Source organism: Muscardinus avellanarius (assembly GCF_963383645.1).
Source record: "Muscardinus avellanarius genome assembly, chromosome: 16".
NCBI classification, from domain to species: domain Eukaryota; kingdom Metazoa; phylum Chordata; class Mammalia; order Rodentia; family Gliridae; genus Muscardinus; species Muscardinus avellanarius.
This window is the reverse complement of record NC_137802.1, coordinates 62,552,228-62,567,675: the sequence shown is the minus strand read 5'-3', so window position 1 is coordinate 62,567,675 and position 15,448 is coordinate 62,552,228. Positions and strand designations below refer to the sequence as shown.

The 15,448-nt window shown below is 46.0% G+C and overlaps 1 protein-coding gene across 1 annotated transcript in view; it reads left to right on the top strand.

Moving 5' to 3' along the window:
- Positions 1-14,939: 14,939 nt before the first annotated feature.
- Positions 14,940-15,448, top strand: part of FAM20A (FAM20A golgi associated secretory pathway pseudokinase) — a gene marked incomplete at both ends in the record, with an annotated part of 54,633 nt that continues 54,124 nt past the window's right edge. Inside the window, one exon of the mRNA XM_080714113.1 lies at positions 14,940-15,316. Within this exon, the coding sequence (XP_080570239.1) occupies positions 14,940-15,316 (377 nt within the window). The remainder of the gene's footprint in view (positions 15,317-15,448) is intronic.

The following is a 15,448-nucleotide window of genomic DNA, read 5'->3' as shown; positions in this document are numbered from 1 at the left end:
CTTGCAGGGCAGGTACTAAACATGTCCTCAGAACATAATGACTACAACTATTGTCGAGAGAATTCATTGAACAGATTCTCATTTCTGAGGATCCAACCATTTGTTTAACAAAGACAGGGATTCGTTTTCTCTTTCTTCCTTTTACGTCAATCATCATTTAGGTCAAATTAAACTCCCAAGAAAAGCACATATACCTTCAAATCTGTTGGCATTTCCTTCTAACAAGAAAACCACCAAGCAGATAAAAATCTACTCCCCCTCCCCTCAATTTCACAAAGCCTCTATTGTTGGTATACTTTTGCAATTCTCTGATGCTCTTCCAGGGCTCAGTAAACTACCACCCATGAACTGAACCTGGCCTCCCACCTGTTTTTGTGAATAAAGTTTTATTGAATCACACCTATCCCCACTAGTTTACATACTGCTAATGGCTGCTTTTGTACTGTAATGGCAGAAATGAGTCATTGCCACAGAAACCATCTGGCTTACAAATTCTAAAATATTTACTATCTGGCCCTTCATGGAAAAGATTTGCCAACCTCCGTTGTAGTTTAAAAATCATTATATGTGCTTATATTTCAGGTATCCATTCATCTCACCAACATTTTTATATGTCAACTCTATGATGAGTAAGTGTCCGTCTGAAATCAGACAATACTTTCTGACTATCACACTGTAAGCCGGCATGGTGGCACATGCTTGTAATCCCAGTACTTGGTAGGCTGAAACAGGAGAGTTCGCAAGCAGCCTCTGCAATTTAGTGAGAACTTTTTTAAAAATATAATAAGATAAAATAAAATAAAATAGTGCTGGGAGTGTAGGTGAGAGTTATAATGTGCCCGAGTTCAATCCTCAGTTACACACACACACACACACACACACACACACACACACACTACTGCCATGTTCATCTTTTCCTTTGATTAATGGTCATTTTAATTAATTTAATTTTTAAAAGATCACCTTCTACCTAGATGACACAGAATCTTTAACCCAGCACTTGATGTTCAGCCATTTGTAGGATACTGATTTCAAACCTCAAGAGTTAGAAAAACAACAAAGACCTAAAGAATAGGTCCCCCCCAAAGAGATCAGAAATAAAATGTCTACAGCTTTAAGAGAAATGGAATGGTAATTATGCCCTAACACCCTGGACTTTCTTTTTCTCCTTTTGGAAAGTTTGTCTCTCTAAATAAAAGATGACAACCTTTTAAAATGCCTTTCATCCTCGACCCTTTTGACGTCATAGATCTCCCTCTTTTTAATAGAACAACAACTTCAAGGAATCCATCAATGAATCATAGCATGGGAAGGAGGTCTGCACTGGGAGGAAACGATGAGGCGTGCCTCAGCCATAGCCCAGTTGTGCGGAGCAGTGGGGTGTGTGGCAGCGATACCAAAGAAAGCGCCCAGAGACCATGTGCCAGACATAGCATTTATTCAGGAAAGTTTATAAGAGATCAAAGACTCGTCCAAGAAAAGTTCGGTGGTGACAGGCTGAGAGACGGCACCTCTGTTCTTCACGGTGCTTTGACAAGCAGCGCCTCCTCCCCCCTACAGTGTTTTGTCCAGCGGCAGCTGACTGGAGAAAGGACATCTATCTTTTCCACAGTGCGCTTAATTCCACCCCCATCGCTACTGACAAAGCTTTATCAATCAGGCTGCAGGAGCAGTAATGCATCAGCCTCAGCTTGCAGAGTTTGCTAGTATGACCAGCAACCCAAGGAGCAGCTGTCCTGGTGTTCAGGCAAGAAAGTAGCTTTCTAAACCGGGCGTGGGAGCGCATGCTTTTTGTAATGTTGGAATTGAGTTGGGGTTCGTGAAGGAGGCAAACACCAGCCAAGTTATTAAAGGCCTCTTTAATCAACCGGTACCTTCGGGCGAGGTCTGCCGATCATGGGGGAAGGGACCGATGACCGAGCAGCAGAGCCACGTGGTCAGTGGAGTCGCAGTCGGTCAGCAGAGTCACACAGTCATAGAGGAAGTATGAGTTATTATATCAGGGGTCTTGGGGTGCAGCTAGCAGCGTGAGAATGCCAATCTCTCTCGACATCCAGAGTCTGTCTCGAGATGTCTAAAGTCTTGTGACCTCTGGAGTCTCGCAACATCTCCGCTTCTGGCTTCCTTCTGGGGTTCTATCTCCTGTCTCAGTTGCGGGGTTCCATGGGGGAAGGGAGGAACCCAACCTATCACTTTTAATCCCAGCATTTGGGAGGCTGAGACAGGAGTGTTGCAGGTTGTGGCCAGCCTCAGCAACTTGTGAAGCCCTTGGCAGCTTAGTGAGACCTTGTTTCATAATAAAGAATAAAATAGGGCTGAGGGTGTAGCTTGGGGGTAGAATGTCTCTGGATTCTATTCCCAGTACCACAAAAAAAAATTTTTTTTTAAGGAAATAGCCTTCTGCGGCTTGGCCCACATCCTACTGTGCATGAGGGAAAGCAGGTGACCTTCAAGATAATATGTCTCTGGATATAATGATCCAGCCTTGCTCACGTTGCTCCCCGTACTGGCTAGGTTTTGGGGGAAAAAAAGGGGCATTCAGAGACATGGTGTTTTATTAGCCCTCTCTCCTTTAAGTATGATTCACAGAAAGATTCCAAACCTGATCTACTACTCCAGAAAGTGCGTGTTAAACAGAGGGTGAGCTTGCACAATCTGATCACGTCCAGAGTCAAGCCACGGACTTCCCGTCACCAGCCTCTGGGTTCATCTCTAAGCTGAGGGTGCTTTGCATTTGCTTCAGAGTAGCACTGGTCCTCGGACTCTTTGTGATGGTTTCTCCCCTCGTTATGATCTCCTTCACTGCGCCTCCTGCTGCCTCCTCTAAGTGGAGAAAATGACTGGAGTTTTGTGAACTGTGGGCTCAGCCATGTCTTCCAGATGATGGACTTGGCCCCTGTCTTCAATTTCTCGTGCACTGAATACATTTTTACTTTCCTTTTACTTCAGAAGGAGCATAAAAATCTTTGCATGAAATTAATAATTTTAAAAACCTAGTAACCAAAAAAAAATTATTTAGATCTGTTATCATTAGATACAAAATGTCCCCTAAATAGCTCACTTATTAATGTTTTCAGCTTCTGGAATTGAGTCATGAGGACTGAAACCCCAGCAGTGGATAAATGCATTGTAATGGGTTGACCTGGGAGGTAGTAGGGTGTGGAAAGAAGGAAGTGGATCCCTGGGGGTGTGGCCTCCGGATTATATATATATTTCTTCCTCTTCCTGCTCTCTCTTTCTTGCTTTCAGTTTCCATGATGTCCAGAGTGCAGCCCACATGCTCTCCCTCTCTTTCCTCCTGCCATCATGCCCTGAGATCTGCGGACCCCCACCTAACATAAACTGAACCCCTAACCATAAGAAAATATTCTTTACTCTAAGTTAAGTGGTCACTCTTGTAGATTATAGCTGTCAGAATGCTGACCGAAACAAGATCATCCATAAATTCTACCAGCCCCAAGAAACCATGGAAAAACATTGCTACGTATTTATTTATACATGCAATGGGTTGAATGGTAGTCATTCCTCACCCCACCTTCCAAATGATGTGTCCACCCAGAATCTATAAATATTACTTTATTTGGAGAAAAGGATCTTTGCAAAGACAAATATAGTTATGTTAAGGATCTTGTGTTAGTCACCTTTCAGTCACTGTAAGAAAATGCCTGAGATAACTGACTTAGAGACTCACACTCTCAGAGATTTCAGCCCATTAGTTGCTTGGCCCCACCACAATGGGCCTGTAGTGTGACAGAACATCATGGTGGGGCAGTTGTGTCACAGCAAAGCTGCTCGCTACATGAAGGCCAAGAAGCACAGAGAATGAGAAAGGGGCTGGGGACAAGTATACCTTTCGAGGGCACAGGACCCCACCCAGTGTCCTATCTTTTTTCCAACTTGGCCCCACCTCCCCAAGTTTTTGACCACTTCCCAGTCATACCACCAGCTGGGCACCGAGCCTTCAGTACATGAGCTTTTATGGGACATTCCAAACCCAAGCTATAAGAGATCATGAAATGAGATCATTCTGGATTATCTGTTAAGCCAAAAAAAAAAAAAAAAATCCAAGGTCAAGCGTTCATATAAGAGAGAATAGCTGCATGAAGACAAGAGCAGAGATCAGGGTGATTCTACCCCAAGGAAAGAATGTCTGGAGCCTTCAGAAACTGGAAGAGGTAAAGAGGTGCTCTCCCCCAGAGCCATCAAAGGAAGTGTGGCCCTGAATTTCAGACCCCTGGTATCCAGAATTATGAGACAGTAAATTTTTGTTGGTGGTGTCTGGTTTCTAGAAGTTTGTTACAACAATAGCCCTATGAAACTAATAGAATATATTTTACTACATATTTATTAACCAATTATGAGCTAGATATTAGACTAAGAACTGGTGAACAAGACGTAAAACTCTTTGGAGAAATATATGTATTAATATGCCTTTCATAGGTCATAATATAATTCTTATTAATTCACTTCTTTATCAAATAATATAAACATATTTTATGATGATAAATAAATATGAATTCATCTCATAGAGGAATCATTCATTTGCTTTAGTAGTTCCCAATTTTTAAACCTTGAGTTTTAGGGTCTTTTTTTCCATATTGCAACAATCATTCTTCACCTAAATAATTATGTACACCTTCAATCATTTCCTTAAATTTTTTGGAAGTGGGATTCAGCGGTCAAAGGCTGTTCCAGTTATCAGTGTTTTCTCCCAGTTCCGAATCTGCCCTTCTTCACCTTACTTAGCTAAGGAGAGCAGGACCCTGTACACATTTCTTTTTCACTAGCTGACACAATGCTAGGCCTTGTCACTAGGGAGCGACAGAGAGCAGGAAGCCATTTCCCTTCTGGATCCCAGCCCTACATTTTATCTCAGCATGAGAGCCCAGCCTTAAGAGCGCCAGCCACACTCCCAGGTCACAGTCCTCCCACTCCCACCCTGTGTCTGTTTCCACCAGAGCTCTGGTCGTGGCCACAGGCATCTGTGTCCCCATCCTGTCTACAGATCAACATGGCCTGCTCTCTAGAAAGTTTCTTCACCGCCCAGGGCTAAGCATTACACTGGTCATCTCATTCTCTACAGAGAAGTCTGAATTTTAGCCTGGGTTGGGTCCCGGGATATCTCCATAATCCTTAGCTACTGTGCTGTGTGTTTCCCCTCAGTCTAGATGTAGTATTTTTTTATGTGTCTGTTTATTGGGGTGTTGTTTTTTTTTTTTTTTTTTTTTTTTTTTGCAGCTGCTACTTCTAGAGGTGTCCTACCACTGGTACTAATTCACACTTCTCTTTATTAAATTTTTCCTTTTTAAATAATTAGTGTGCTCTCAGTCTCCTAACTAAACCCTGGTTGATATAAAGTCTACATGCCTGTACATTGCCAAATTGCCTTCCCGAACAGCCACTCCTATTTACAATTCCTTCGCCAAGTCCTGATTCTAAAAAGTTTCTTTTTTTTTTTTTTTTTTTGGCAATGAAAATATAGGAGGGAAGGACATGTCCCCTGCCGATTGCTTCAGTTTGTATTTCTCCCATGTACTGGTAAAGGAGAGATAAAAACTCTGTGAATGTGTATTTCACTGGAAGGAGTCACATCAAACCAACAATAATTATTTCTAGATGTTGGGTAGAAGACAGAGAAGAGAGGAGACTCACAATTCCTCCAAAATCTTGTCAAACTCCAAATGTGCTACAAAGGGGAAAACAGGCATGGATTATTTGCAGAATTAAAAGTAAATACATCATGAAAACAAGTAGCTCTGAACCCTCTCTCCAACCCTACACTACTGCCGTGATCACAGTGGCCGCCTTCCACTGGCGTCTGAGTGTGTCTTGTCCCCACTTCAACTCATAGCAAGGCTGAATTTCGCAGCGCAACTGTGTTAGGTGGTGGAGCCTTCGGAGGCATCTGGAGTTATGAGGGGTCCTCTCTCATGAACGGATGAGTGTTTTCCATGAGGTGGAGTTAGCTCTTTCTAAAAGGGCTTTGCTACCGCATGGAGAAATATGTGGCCTTCCCCAGGAGACAACCAGATGTGTCTGCTGGTCACAGATAGAACTGTGAACCAAATTAGCCTCTTTCTTTATGACTCGCCCAGCCTCGGGTATTTTGTTACAGCAGCTAAGCAGTTGGCTTTGGCAATGGCTTATCCAGATGCTATACCACGGCTTCAGATGTCAACAGTCACTTGTCCCTCTAGAACTCAAAAGGAAGTAGGGGCTCGGCGTGCACACCTGTTATGGCAGCCACAGAGGCTGTATTTTCTGGGATGAGAGAGCCCTGATGTCTAATACCTCTCCCATGGAAAGAGCACAAGTAAAATCGTGAGGTGGATCCTAAGTTGAGGTTTCTGTTCACAACATGGGCTCACACATCTGGAGAGGAATAGAGAGGAAAAGTGTAGAGACCATTAGTACCATTTGCCTTTTTCTAACTACCAGGTGACGGCACAGGAAGATGTGAAGTGTGGCACTTAGTCCAGCCCAGAGAGAGGAAAAGGTGTGGCTTGGGCTATAGTCGTCACTGGTTTCCTACAATGAATATCATCTTTCATACCTTTCATTCTTGCTTTAGAATTTTTTTCTAAAAAAAAATGCAGTATTAGCCAGGCATGGTGGCGCACGCTTGTGATCCCAGCATTCGGGAGGCTGAGACCGGAGGTTCTCGGTTCGCAGACAGCCTCAGCTACTTAGTGAGGCCCTTTGCAACTCAGTGAGACCCGGTTTCAAAATAAAGAATAAAAAATAGGGCAGGGGGTGTAGCTCAGAGGTCTAATGCCCTTGGCTTTCATCCCTAGACCCGCAAAAAAAAAAAAAAGCAGTATTAAAAAAGCTAAGATGAGCCAGGCATGGAGGTGCACACTTGTAATCCCAACATTTGGGAGGCTGAGACAGGAGGATCGTGGTTCGAGGACAGCCTCAGCTACTTAATGAGGCCTTCTGCCACTTAGTAAGACCTTGTTTCAAAATAAAGAATAAAAATATAGGGCTAGGGGTATAGCTTGGAGGTAGAATGCCCCTGGGTTCCATCCCCAGTATCATACACATACACACAAAAAAAAGCTAAGATGGTCAGTTAGAAGATTTTAAGTGAAAATCAACACGATGTTAGTGTAGTTCCCAATTATAAGTGATAACTTTGTAATTCTTGATTTGACACATCAAATTAATTTAATATAATCAACTAGCCGAGCACAGTGGTGCACACCTGTAATCCCAGCTACTCGGAAGGCTGAGGCAGGAGGATTACAAATTCAAGGCCAACGTGGGTGACTTAGTGAGAACCCATCTCAAAATAAGAAATAAAACAGGTCTAGGATGTAGCTCCGTGGTAGAGTGTCCTTCAGTTCAATCCCCAGTACTGCAAAAACAATAACAAAATAACAACAATCAATCAATCTAACTTAAATATTATTCAGCCGGGCATGGTGGTGCATGCCTGTAATCTCAGTACTTGGGAGGCTGAAACAGGAAGATTACAGGTTCAAGACCAGCCTCGGCAACAGCCAGACTCTGAGCAACCTAGAGAGATCTTATTTCAAAATAGAAAACAAAGAGTGTAGCTTGGTGGCAGAATGTCTTTGAGTTCGATCCCCAGTACCACCATGAATGAACGATACAATTGTATTATACGTATTTGAAATTCTCATTCCAGGAAGTTCCTTGAATTATCCAGCCAACTAATACATCTGGGCTGGAACAAACTGGGAAGGGGAATGGCCCCCAGTGGGCATGGAGCAGATCGTCCTTCATAAAAAGGATCAGGGTAGGATGAAATAAAGAAAAGAGAAGATGCACGGTGGGGTGGAGCTGTGGGGCTGGGGGTGAGCAGGAGAAAGTGTGGACTTGGTGAAGAGAGAGACACTCTTGCGGACGTTTAGAGAGCCGGGCTGTGTACCTCCGTGATGCGATGCCCACTTGTCCCACTCGTCAGGAGTGATCCGGTAAAGATCAATGTTAATTCTCAAAGTTTTCTGGAGTCGTGTGTATTTACTTTACTGGATCGATGTTCTGAGCACTGAACTTTCTTGAGCCAGAACAAGATATTTATTGGACTTTGTTGAGTGTGGCTCTCCTACTTGCTGTGAATTCCTATCATGGATTGGGAGTCGCTAAGTCACAGAAGAAAGTCTCAGCCTCACCCCCTTTCTGGGAAGAGCTGTGCTGTTGAGGTAGCAATAGCTGAAATGGGGGAACACAAGTGCTGTGGTCCAGCGAAAGCTCACAGAGTGTACAAGACAAACCACACATCAAGAGTGTAGATTTCTTCTCATTCTAAAATAAAAGTGCAGTTCATTTAAGTCAAGATTCTTTTCACTTGTATCCTTTACCTTCTATCATGTATGTATGTTCTCTAAAAAAAAGAAGTGGATTAAATGTGTATGTGTAAGAGTGTGTGTTTTACTAAACCATGGACATACTAGGAAGGCACCCTACCCCTGAGCTACATCCTTAGCCCCTTTTTCGAATTTACTTTTAGGATAGGTGTGGTGGTACATGACTTTAATCCCAAGTTGATGCAAGAGGATTGCAGGTTCAAGGCCAGCCTCAGCAATTTAATGAGAGCTTGTTTCACGTTTACGCATCCGCGAGCTCTTTCGGGGACATACTGTATCCAAACCATAACGGCGTTCCATTTTAATATGTTTATTAAGTTTTCTTCATATCTTAGTAGTGTGTGTGTGGGCGGGGGGGTGCTAGGGATAGAACCCAGAGGCTTTCCACCTCGGGTCTACACTCCCAGACCTATTTTATATTTTATTTGGAAACAAAGTCTCACTAAGTAGCTGAGGCTGGCTTCAAACCTACGCTATCCTCCTGTCTCAGCCTCCCAAGTACTGGGATTACAAGCGTGCGCCATCATGCCCGACTTACTGAGTTTTTTTAGTGGTTGCTCTGGGTAGTACAATATACAAACTCAATGTGTCTCAGTCTATTTAGAATTAATATTTTTTACCATGTCAAGTGGAATTCAAAATCCTTATCAACATGTAGGTCCCTTTACCTGCCACCCTTTTTGTTGTAGTGGTCATAAGTATTGTGTGTACACGCTCACACTCACACACATAAAGGTACAATGTTATAACTTTCTGTGTTCGGCAATCATAGATATTTTAAAGAACTCAAGAAGAAAAAAAAATAGCGTGCTCTCTTTACCCAGATATTTACCATTTCTGCTCTTTCTTCCTTTCTAATGTTCCAGGCTGTCCTCTGGTAGTACTTGTCTTCCATCTAAAAACACTTTTTTTTACATTCCTTTAGCATTTAATTGGTGATAAATTCTCTTGGTCTTTCATCTAAAGATGTCCTTATTTCATCCGATTTCATTAAGGCTGGAAGAGACCTTTGAAACTGTCTAGCTCAAAGCTTTCGTTTGCACAAAAAGAAAGTAAAGCCCAGGGACATCAGTGTATCCCGTGTCTCCTAACAGTTCATGACTGAGCCAGGACACAGTCTCAGCTCCCTCATCCCCAGGCTTCTTTCAATACAATGTTCCAATTTGCTACCTTCATTATTTTGTTTATACTAGTGATACAGTTGTGCAGAAAAAGCTTAATTATTATGTGCCTACTAGGAAAAAATATATATATATATCACTTTTAGAACTGAAGGATACCTTAGAGGTCACTGACTTTAGTGTTTCATGTTTCAGAAGAGGAAAATGAGACCCAGAGGAGATAATTCAGTTTCCCAAAGGAAATTTATTCATAAGTAGAGCCATGACTTTTTGCAGCAAGATCACACTACATACCCACCATTTGTAAAGAATGGGCAGTGGAGTTGTTTGTCCTTTTGGGGTCCCCGGTAGCCGTGGTAAATTGTGCTGAGCCAAACATACTGTCTCTTGCTCCCCAGGACCTTCTGATGACAAGTTGGATGGCTGGCACCAGTGTATCCTAGCCCGGTCACTTGGAATCAGATCTATGGCTCTATTCCCATTAGCACAGTCCCCTTGACCAGTGATTCTCAGACTTCAGTGTGTATCAGATGTTTATAAGTTGATAAAAATCCGCTTCCTGAAAATGCACATCCTGGCCCCACATTCAAAGATTCTGATCTGCTCAAGCTAGGATGTAACCCAAGATTTTGCATTTGATAAACTCACCAGGTAATTCTGATCCACGGGCTGGGTTGAAGGCCCTTGACCCACAGGTTGCAGTTTTTAAAAAGAAAAATCTTGGATCTGTGTTGAGGTATTATATTTTGGTCACAGATAGAAATTTCTCTACTCCTAGCTCAGAATAAGGCCTGGGGTACAATGCCAACGCAATGTCAGGTTGTCTTCCACTCCCTCCATCCTTTGCCTGCCATCTTGTAGCAGCTTCAGATGTCACCGCTCCTAGCTGATGCTGAGACAAAAGATGCTAGCAGCTACAGGCATCATGCCCTCACACATATGTGCTGTAATACAAGCTCTGAGGTACACAGATGTAAGCCTCTTACCTACTGCTTCAACAGTTCCACTGAGATTCCATTGAATTTTCAAACCACATATAGTAGTTACTTATTCAGGACCAAACGTTATGAATCCAAGTGTTTATTTTAACTAAGACTCTTTCCTAAGGCACGCCCCACCTTCCACACATAAGTCCACTCATACTCACACAGACCCACAGATACCGATTACCCTACACGAATTTGTCAGTTCTCATGTCTGCCCTGATGCCTATGAGATTTGATGAAACAACAAGGAGAGAGAAGATCTGCCAGCCTTGGGCTCATGGACTGACAGCCTAGTACAACCCCAGAAACACAACAATGAGGCGTGTTTTAAGCTGCATGTGAAAAAGTACAGATAAAAATAGACAGAGGAACTCCTGTGTTTAAATGTTGACTCTTGTTTTTGTGATTTAATTCCTACAAGTCGAGGGCTTGATATTTAGGGAGACCGAAAGGAAACACAAGTGTCCTTTGCACTTGCTCCTCTGAGTGCCCGCAGTGGACCAGATTCCCCAGTCTCCTCCACACACCACCTCATCCTTTTTCTTAATTAGCGCACACACACACACACACACACACACACACACACGCACGCACACACACACACACACACACACACACACACACACACACACATCTTGTCTCTCTAATGATCATAAATGATGCTGGAATCCAGGAACTGTCAGATATTTTTTCTGTGTCTCCTACAGGCTCAAAAAAAATCATTTTATTGTAAGCAATAGTTAAGCCCCTACTGTGTACTAAGCCCTATCAGAGATGACCAATATTTTTGTGCTCCCCTAGCAAGCCTTTCTTGAGCCTTCCCCAAATTAGATCTCTACATAGATTTGATAAGTAGCCCTCGCCCCGAAAGCCCAGGAGGTGGTACTCCGTGCATTTGCTTGCAGGGGCTGCAATAACAAAGCTCCCAAAACTGGCTGTTTTAAACAACGGGAATAGCCAGGCATGGTGGCTCACGCTTGTAATCCCTGCGCTTGGGAGGCTGAGACAGGAGGATTGCACAGGTTCGAAGCCAGCCTCGGCTACTTAGTGAGGCTCTCAGCAACTTGTGAGACCCTGTTTCAAAATAAAAACCCAAAATAGGGCAGGGGGTGTAGCCCGGAGGTCAAATGCCCCTGGTTTCCATCCCCAGACCTACAAAAAATAAATAAATAAATAATTTAACAACAGGAATGTCTTGTGTCACAGTCTCAGAGGTTATGAGCCCAAGATCAAGGTATTAGCAGTTGGTCTCCTCTCAGGGTTGTGAAGGGAATATATGTCCCAGGCCTTTTTCCTGGCTTCTGGTGGCTTGCTGGCCATCTTTGGTGTTCCGGGCCTCTAGTATCATTGGCTCAATCTCTGTCTTCATCGTCACCTGGTACTATCCCTGTGTGAGTGTCTCTGGGTCCAAATATCCTCTTTCTTTAAGGGTTCACTCTATTCCAATCGGATCTCATATTAACTAATAACATCTCCAATGATTCTGTTTCCAAATGAGGTCACATTCTGAGCTACTGAAAGTTAAGAGTTCAGCCTACGGATCTGAGTGGGAATATCATTCAATACATAACACATGCAAACAACTGAATTCAACCCGGCCAGTGCTGTTATAGGAGAACACATGAGGGGCGATGGGGACCTAAGAGCTTAGGGCCCTGGGGTTGGCGACCATGAGGACAAGTGTCACAGCAAATGTGTCAAGTGGCAAGAGATATAGGCAGACAATGGAACTCCTGTTCCCCAGGAAAGGAAAGAGGAAAGGATATTTAACTAAAAGCATGTCTGTGAAAGTGTGAAGCCCTGGAGGAATTTCAGAAATATGGGGTGAAGGCTGGGGCTGAAGCAGCCCAGAAAGAGAGGGGATGAGACTAGAAAGGAAAGTTAAAGCCAAACCATAAAGATTCTTGACACCAAGAGTGACCGAATGTAGAGGCATGAGAAGCTGTAACAGGGACTTTAAGGAGAGCATTCTGATTGCATCTGCGTGCTAGAGAGGCTCATCCTGGTGCAAATATGGGTGAACACTCAACATGCCATATTGGAAGCAGGGAGACAAGGTAAGAGCCCGTTTGCCAGTCTGAGCAAGAAACTGGGAGGTTCTGGATACATTCGAGAGCAGTAGAAAGAGAAGAGAGAGATGGATTTCCCCAAGGAACGCTTTAGTAGCTGTTTAGAATAACTTTGGTATGGACTGAGAGGCTGTGGCCAAGGTTGGCGATGAAGCTGAGAACCAAGATGGGCAAAAGAAGAGGGCTCATTCCCGGGAGGGAGAAAGGTTTGGGGCAAATGCTGAGGATGCTATCTGACCAGCCAGTCCTAGCTATAGAATTTCCTACCCAACTTCATGCACACTTAGTATGCGTCCTCAGCATTCAGTGACGCCCTTGACCTTCACAGGGCAGGAAAAAAAAATATCTGTAGGTAATCTCTAAGCAATTTGGAAACTCTGTGCCTTAAGTTGGAGCCAGAAAAAAGAGTCAACAAAGGAAGCATGACACCATGTGTTAGGGAAAATTAAAGTCATAAAACTTGCAACATCTTCATGTCCAGGCTTTTGCCAGTCCAGAAAAAAATGCAAAGACAGCTTATTCTTTGCAAAATATAGCACCGGTGTTCAACTCCTGACTTCTCTGCCTACTGGTTAAGACGCTTAGTTGAGCTCATGAGAAGCTGCGAAGTTTCTCAGAAATTAAACACCAGTAAAAGTTTAATTCTAGATTAAAAAGAAGGTTCCAGGGCCCCTCAAAATGCCCCCACCACACACAGGTGGGTGAGTCGCTGGGAATGGTAGCATCTTGGGGTTTCTCGCTCAGCCACAATGCTGTGCTCCTGAAGATGGCTTATTTCTGGGATCCTCCTTTCCCGTACGTTTCTCCGTTTGTTCTACCTCCGAGCCATCTCGAACCTAACCTAGCCGACCACAGGAAGCAAGAAGTAATGATTAATGTAGCAAATACATATTTTGCACTTATTTAGCATGAGCTCGGGGTTGTTATGAGACATGTATTTATATACTTTAATTCATCGACGCCTCATCATAACTGTAGAGGGTGGGTTCTATCAGCACCTCCTTTTACAGATAGGAGGGTGCCAACGGTCATAAGAAATATCCCACAGGGAAAAGAAATCTGGTCCCACAAGTCAAAATGGGTCTGAGGTTCCTGGATGAAGGGAGGGAGATGGTTAAGGAGTAGGCTTCACATACCTGGGAAGCTTTGCAGGCAACACCCTCAGAAAGGCATCATCCCCCACCCCACATTAAAGAGCAAAGCCAAGAGCTCAGGATTTCCTCCTGTTTCCTCAAAAGGAAAATCGGGTGGAGGAGTACCAGTGATCTCACAGGATATCCCATTAAGTCCCCTCCAGGGACTTCTCTGGGTGGACCACTTTCACACCAACTTAAAACTCCATAAGTTCAGCGTGGGGTCACCTGGGGCTCCACCCTCACTCAACACAAGACCGTTTCCTCTTTTTTAAGTACAAGCAGAGTTGCAATTCAACTCCATCCAAGCAGGAAATCTCCAAGACTCTGGGCAAAACGGGCGCCTTATTATTCCAGGTCGAGCTTTTGGATTCTCCAAGTGGGTATTTTGGCGAATGAATGACCTACTGCGTGCCAGGCACAAGGTAGAAGTGAGTGTTATCTATAGATGCCCTGACAGAGGATACAGTGACAACACACACACACACACACACACACACACACACACACACACACACACACAACACACGGCAAAGCTTACAAGAGAAAGGCCTTTAAGGGGGCCTGATGTCTTTTTCCTAAAAAAATAAAATTGGAAATAAAAGGTTTCAACACCCACCCCGAAACACACACACCCACCCCTCTTCCTCCCTTGGGCCTCCCCACCCCCAAAATATGTAGACCGAGGCCTGAGCGAGGACCCCGAGAAGCCTAGGGCGAGGGGGGATGGCGCCGGGGGGAGGGGGTCGGTGGCCAGGTGGAAGGGCAGCTCGGCAGAGGGGCCGGAGTTGGCCTGCCTGTGAGCTGCGCCAGAGGCAGGTGCCAGGCGAGAGTGGGCGGAGGTGCGGGCGCGGGGCCAGGCGGGGGGAGGCCCGCGCTACCTCTGCCTGGAGGAGTCCGGGCTCAGACACCGCCCGAGGCGCCCCCGCTCCGCTCGCCAACTCCCCGCTCGTGCCAGCCGGGGACACGGGCGTCCCCGCCGCCCGCAGGAGGAGCCGCGGGAGCAGAGTCGCCGCGCCGCCGAGCCTCGGCATCCTGGGGAGAGACGCCCCAGGCTCCGCGGCCGCCGCCCCGGCCTTTGGGGACCGCCAGCACCCCGCGCCCCGGGGCCCTTCACCTGCCGCGGCCCCGGGCGCGGGGCACGAAAGGAGGGTGCCCGAGAGACCTCCGCCCCGCGTCTCCGATCGACGAGCAAAAGCAACGCCAACCCCCCCTTCCCTGCCTCCCGGCGCCCCCCGCATCTGGTCCCCAAGTTCAGCGCGACATCCCCCAAAGGCGATCGGGCCCCGGCTGGGCCATGCCCGGGCTGCGCCGGGACCGCCTGCTGACTCTGCTGGCGCTGGGCGCGCTCTTCTCCGCCGACCTCTACTTCCACCTCTGGCCCCGAGTGCAGCGCCAGCTGCGGCCCCGGGAGCGCCCGCCCGGCTGCCCGTGCTCCAGCCGCGCCTCCCCCCCGGCCGCCGCCTCCCGGGACCCCCGCACCCGGGCGCACAACTTTTCCCGAGCCGGGCCCGGAGCTGAGCTGGAGAGCGGCGGCTCCAAGCTGCAGGCCCTCTTCGCCCACCCGCTGTACAAGGTCCCGGAGGAGCCGCCTCTCCTGGGACCCGAAGACTCGCTCCTGGCCAGCCAGGAGGCGCTGCGATATTACCGGAGGAAGGTGGCCCGCTGGAACAGGTGAGAACGCGCCACCTCTGCGTCTCGGGTCCTGTGGGCCCCAGCCCTCAAGCCCGAGCACCGGGCTTCCTGTGTGTTCCCCGCCAGGAACCCAACAGCTGTTTGGGGCCCCCTGAGTTCAGTCCCGTAGTA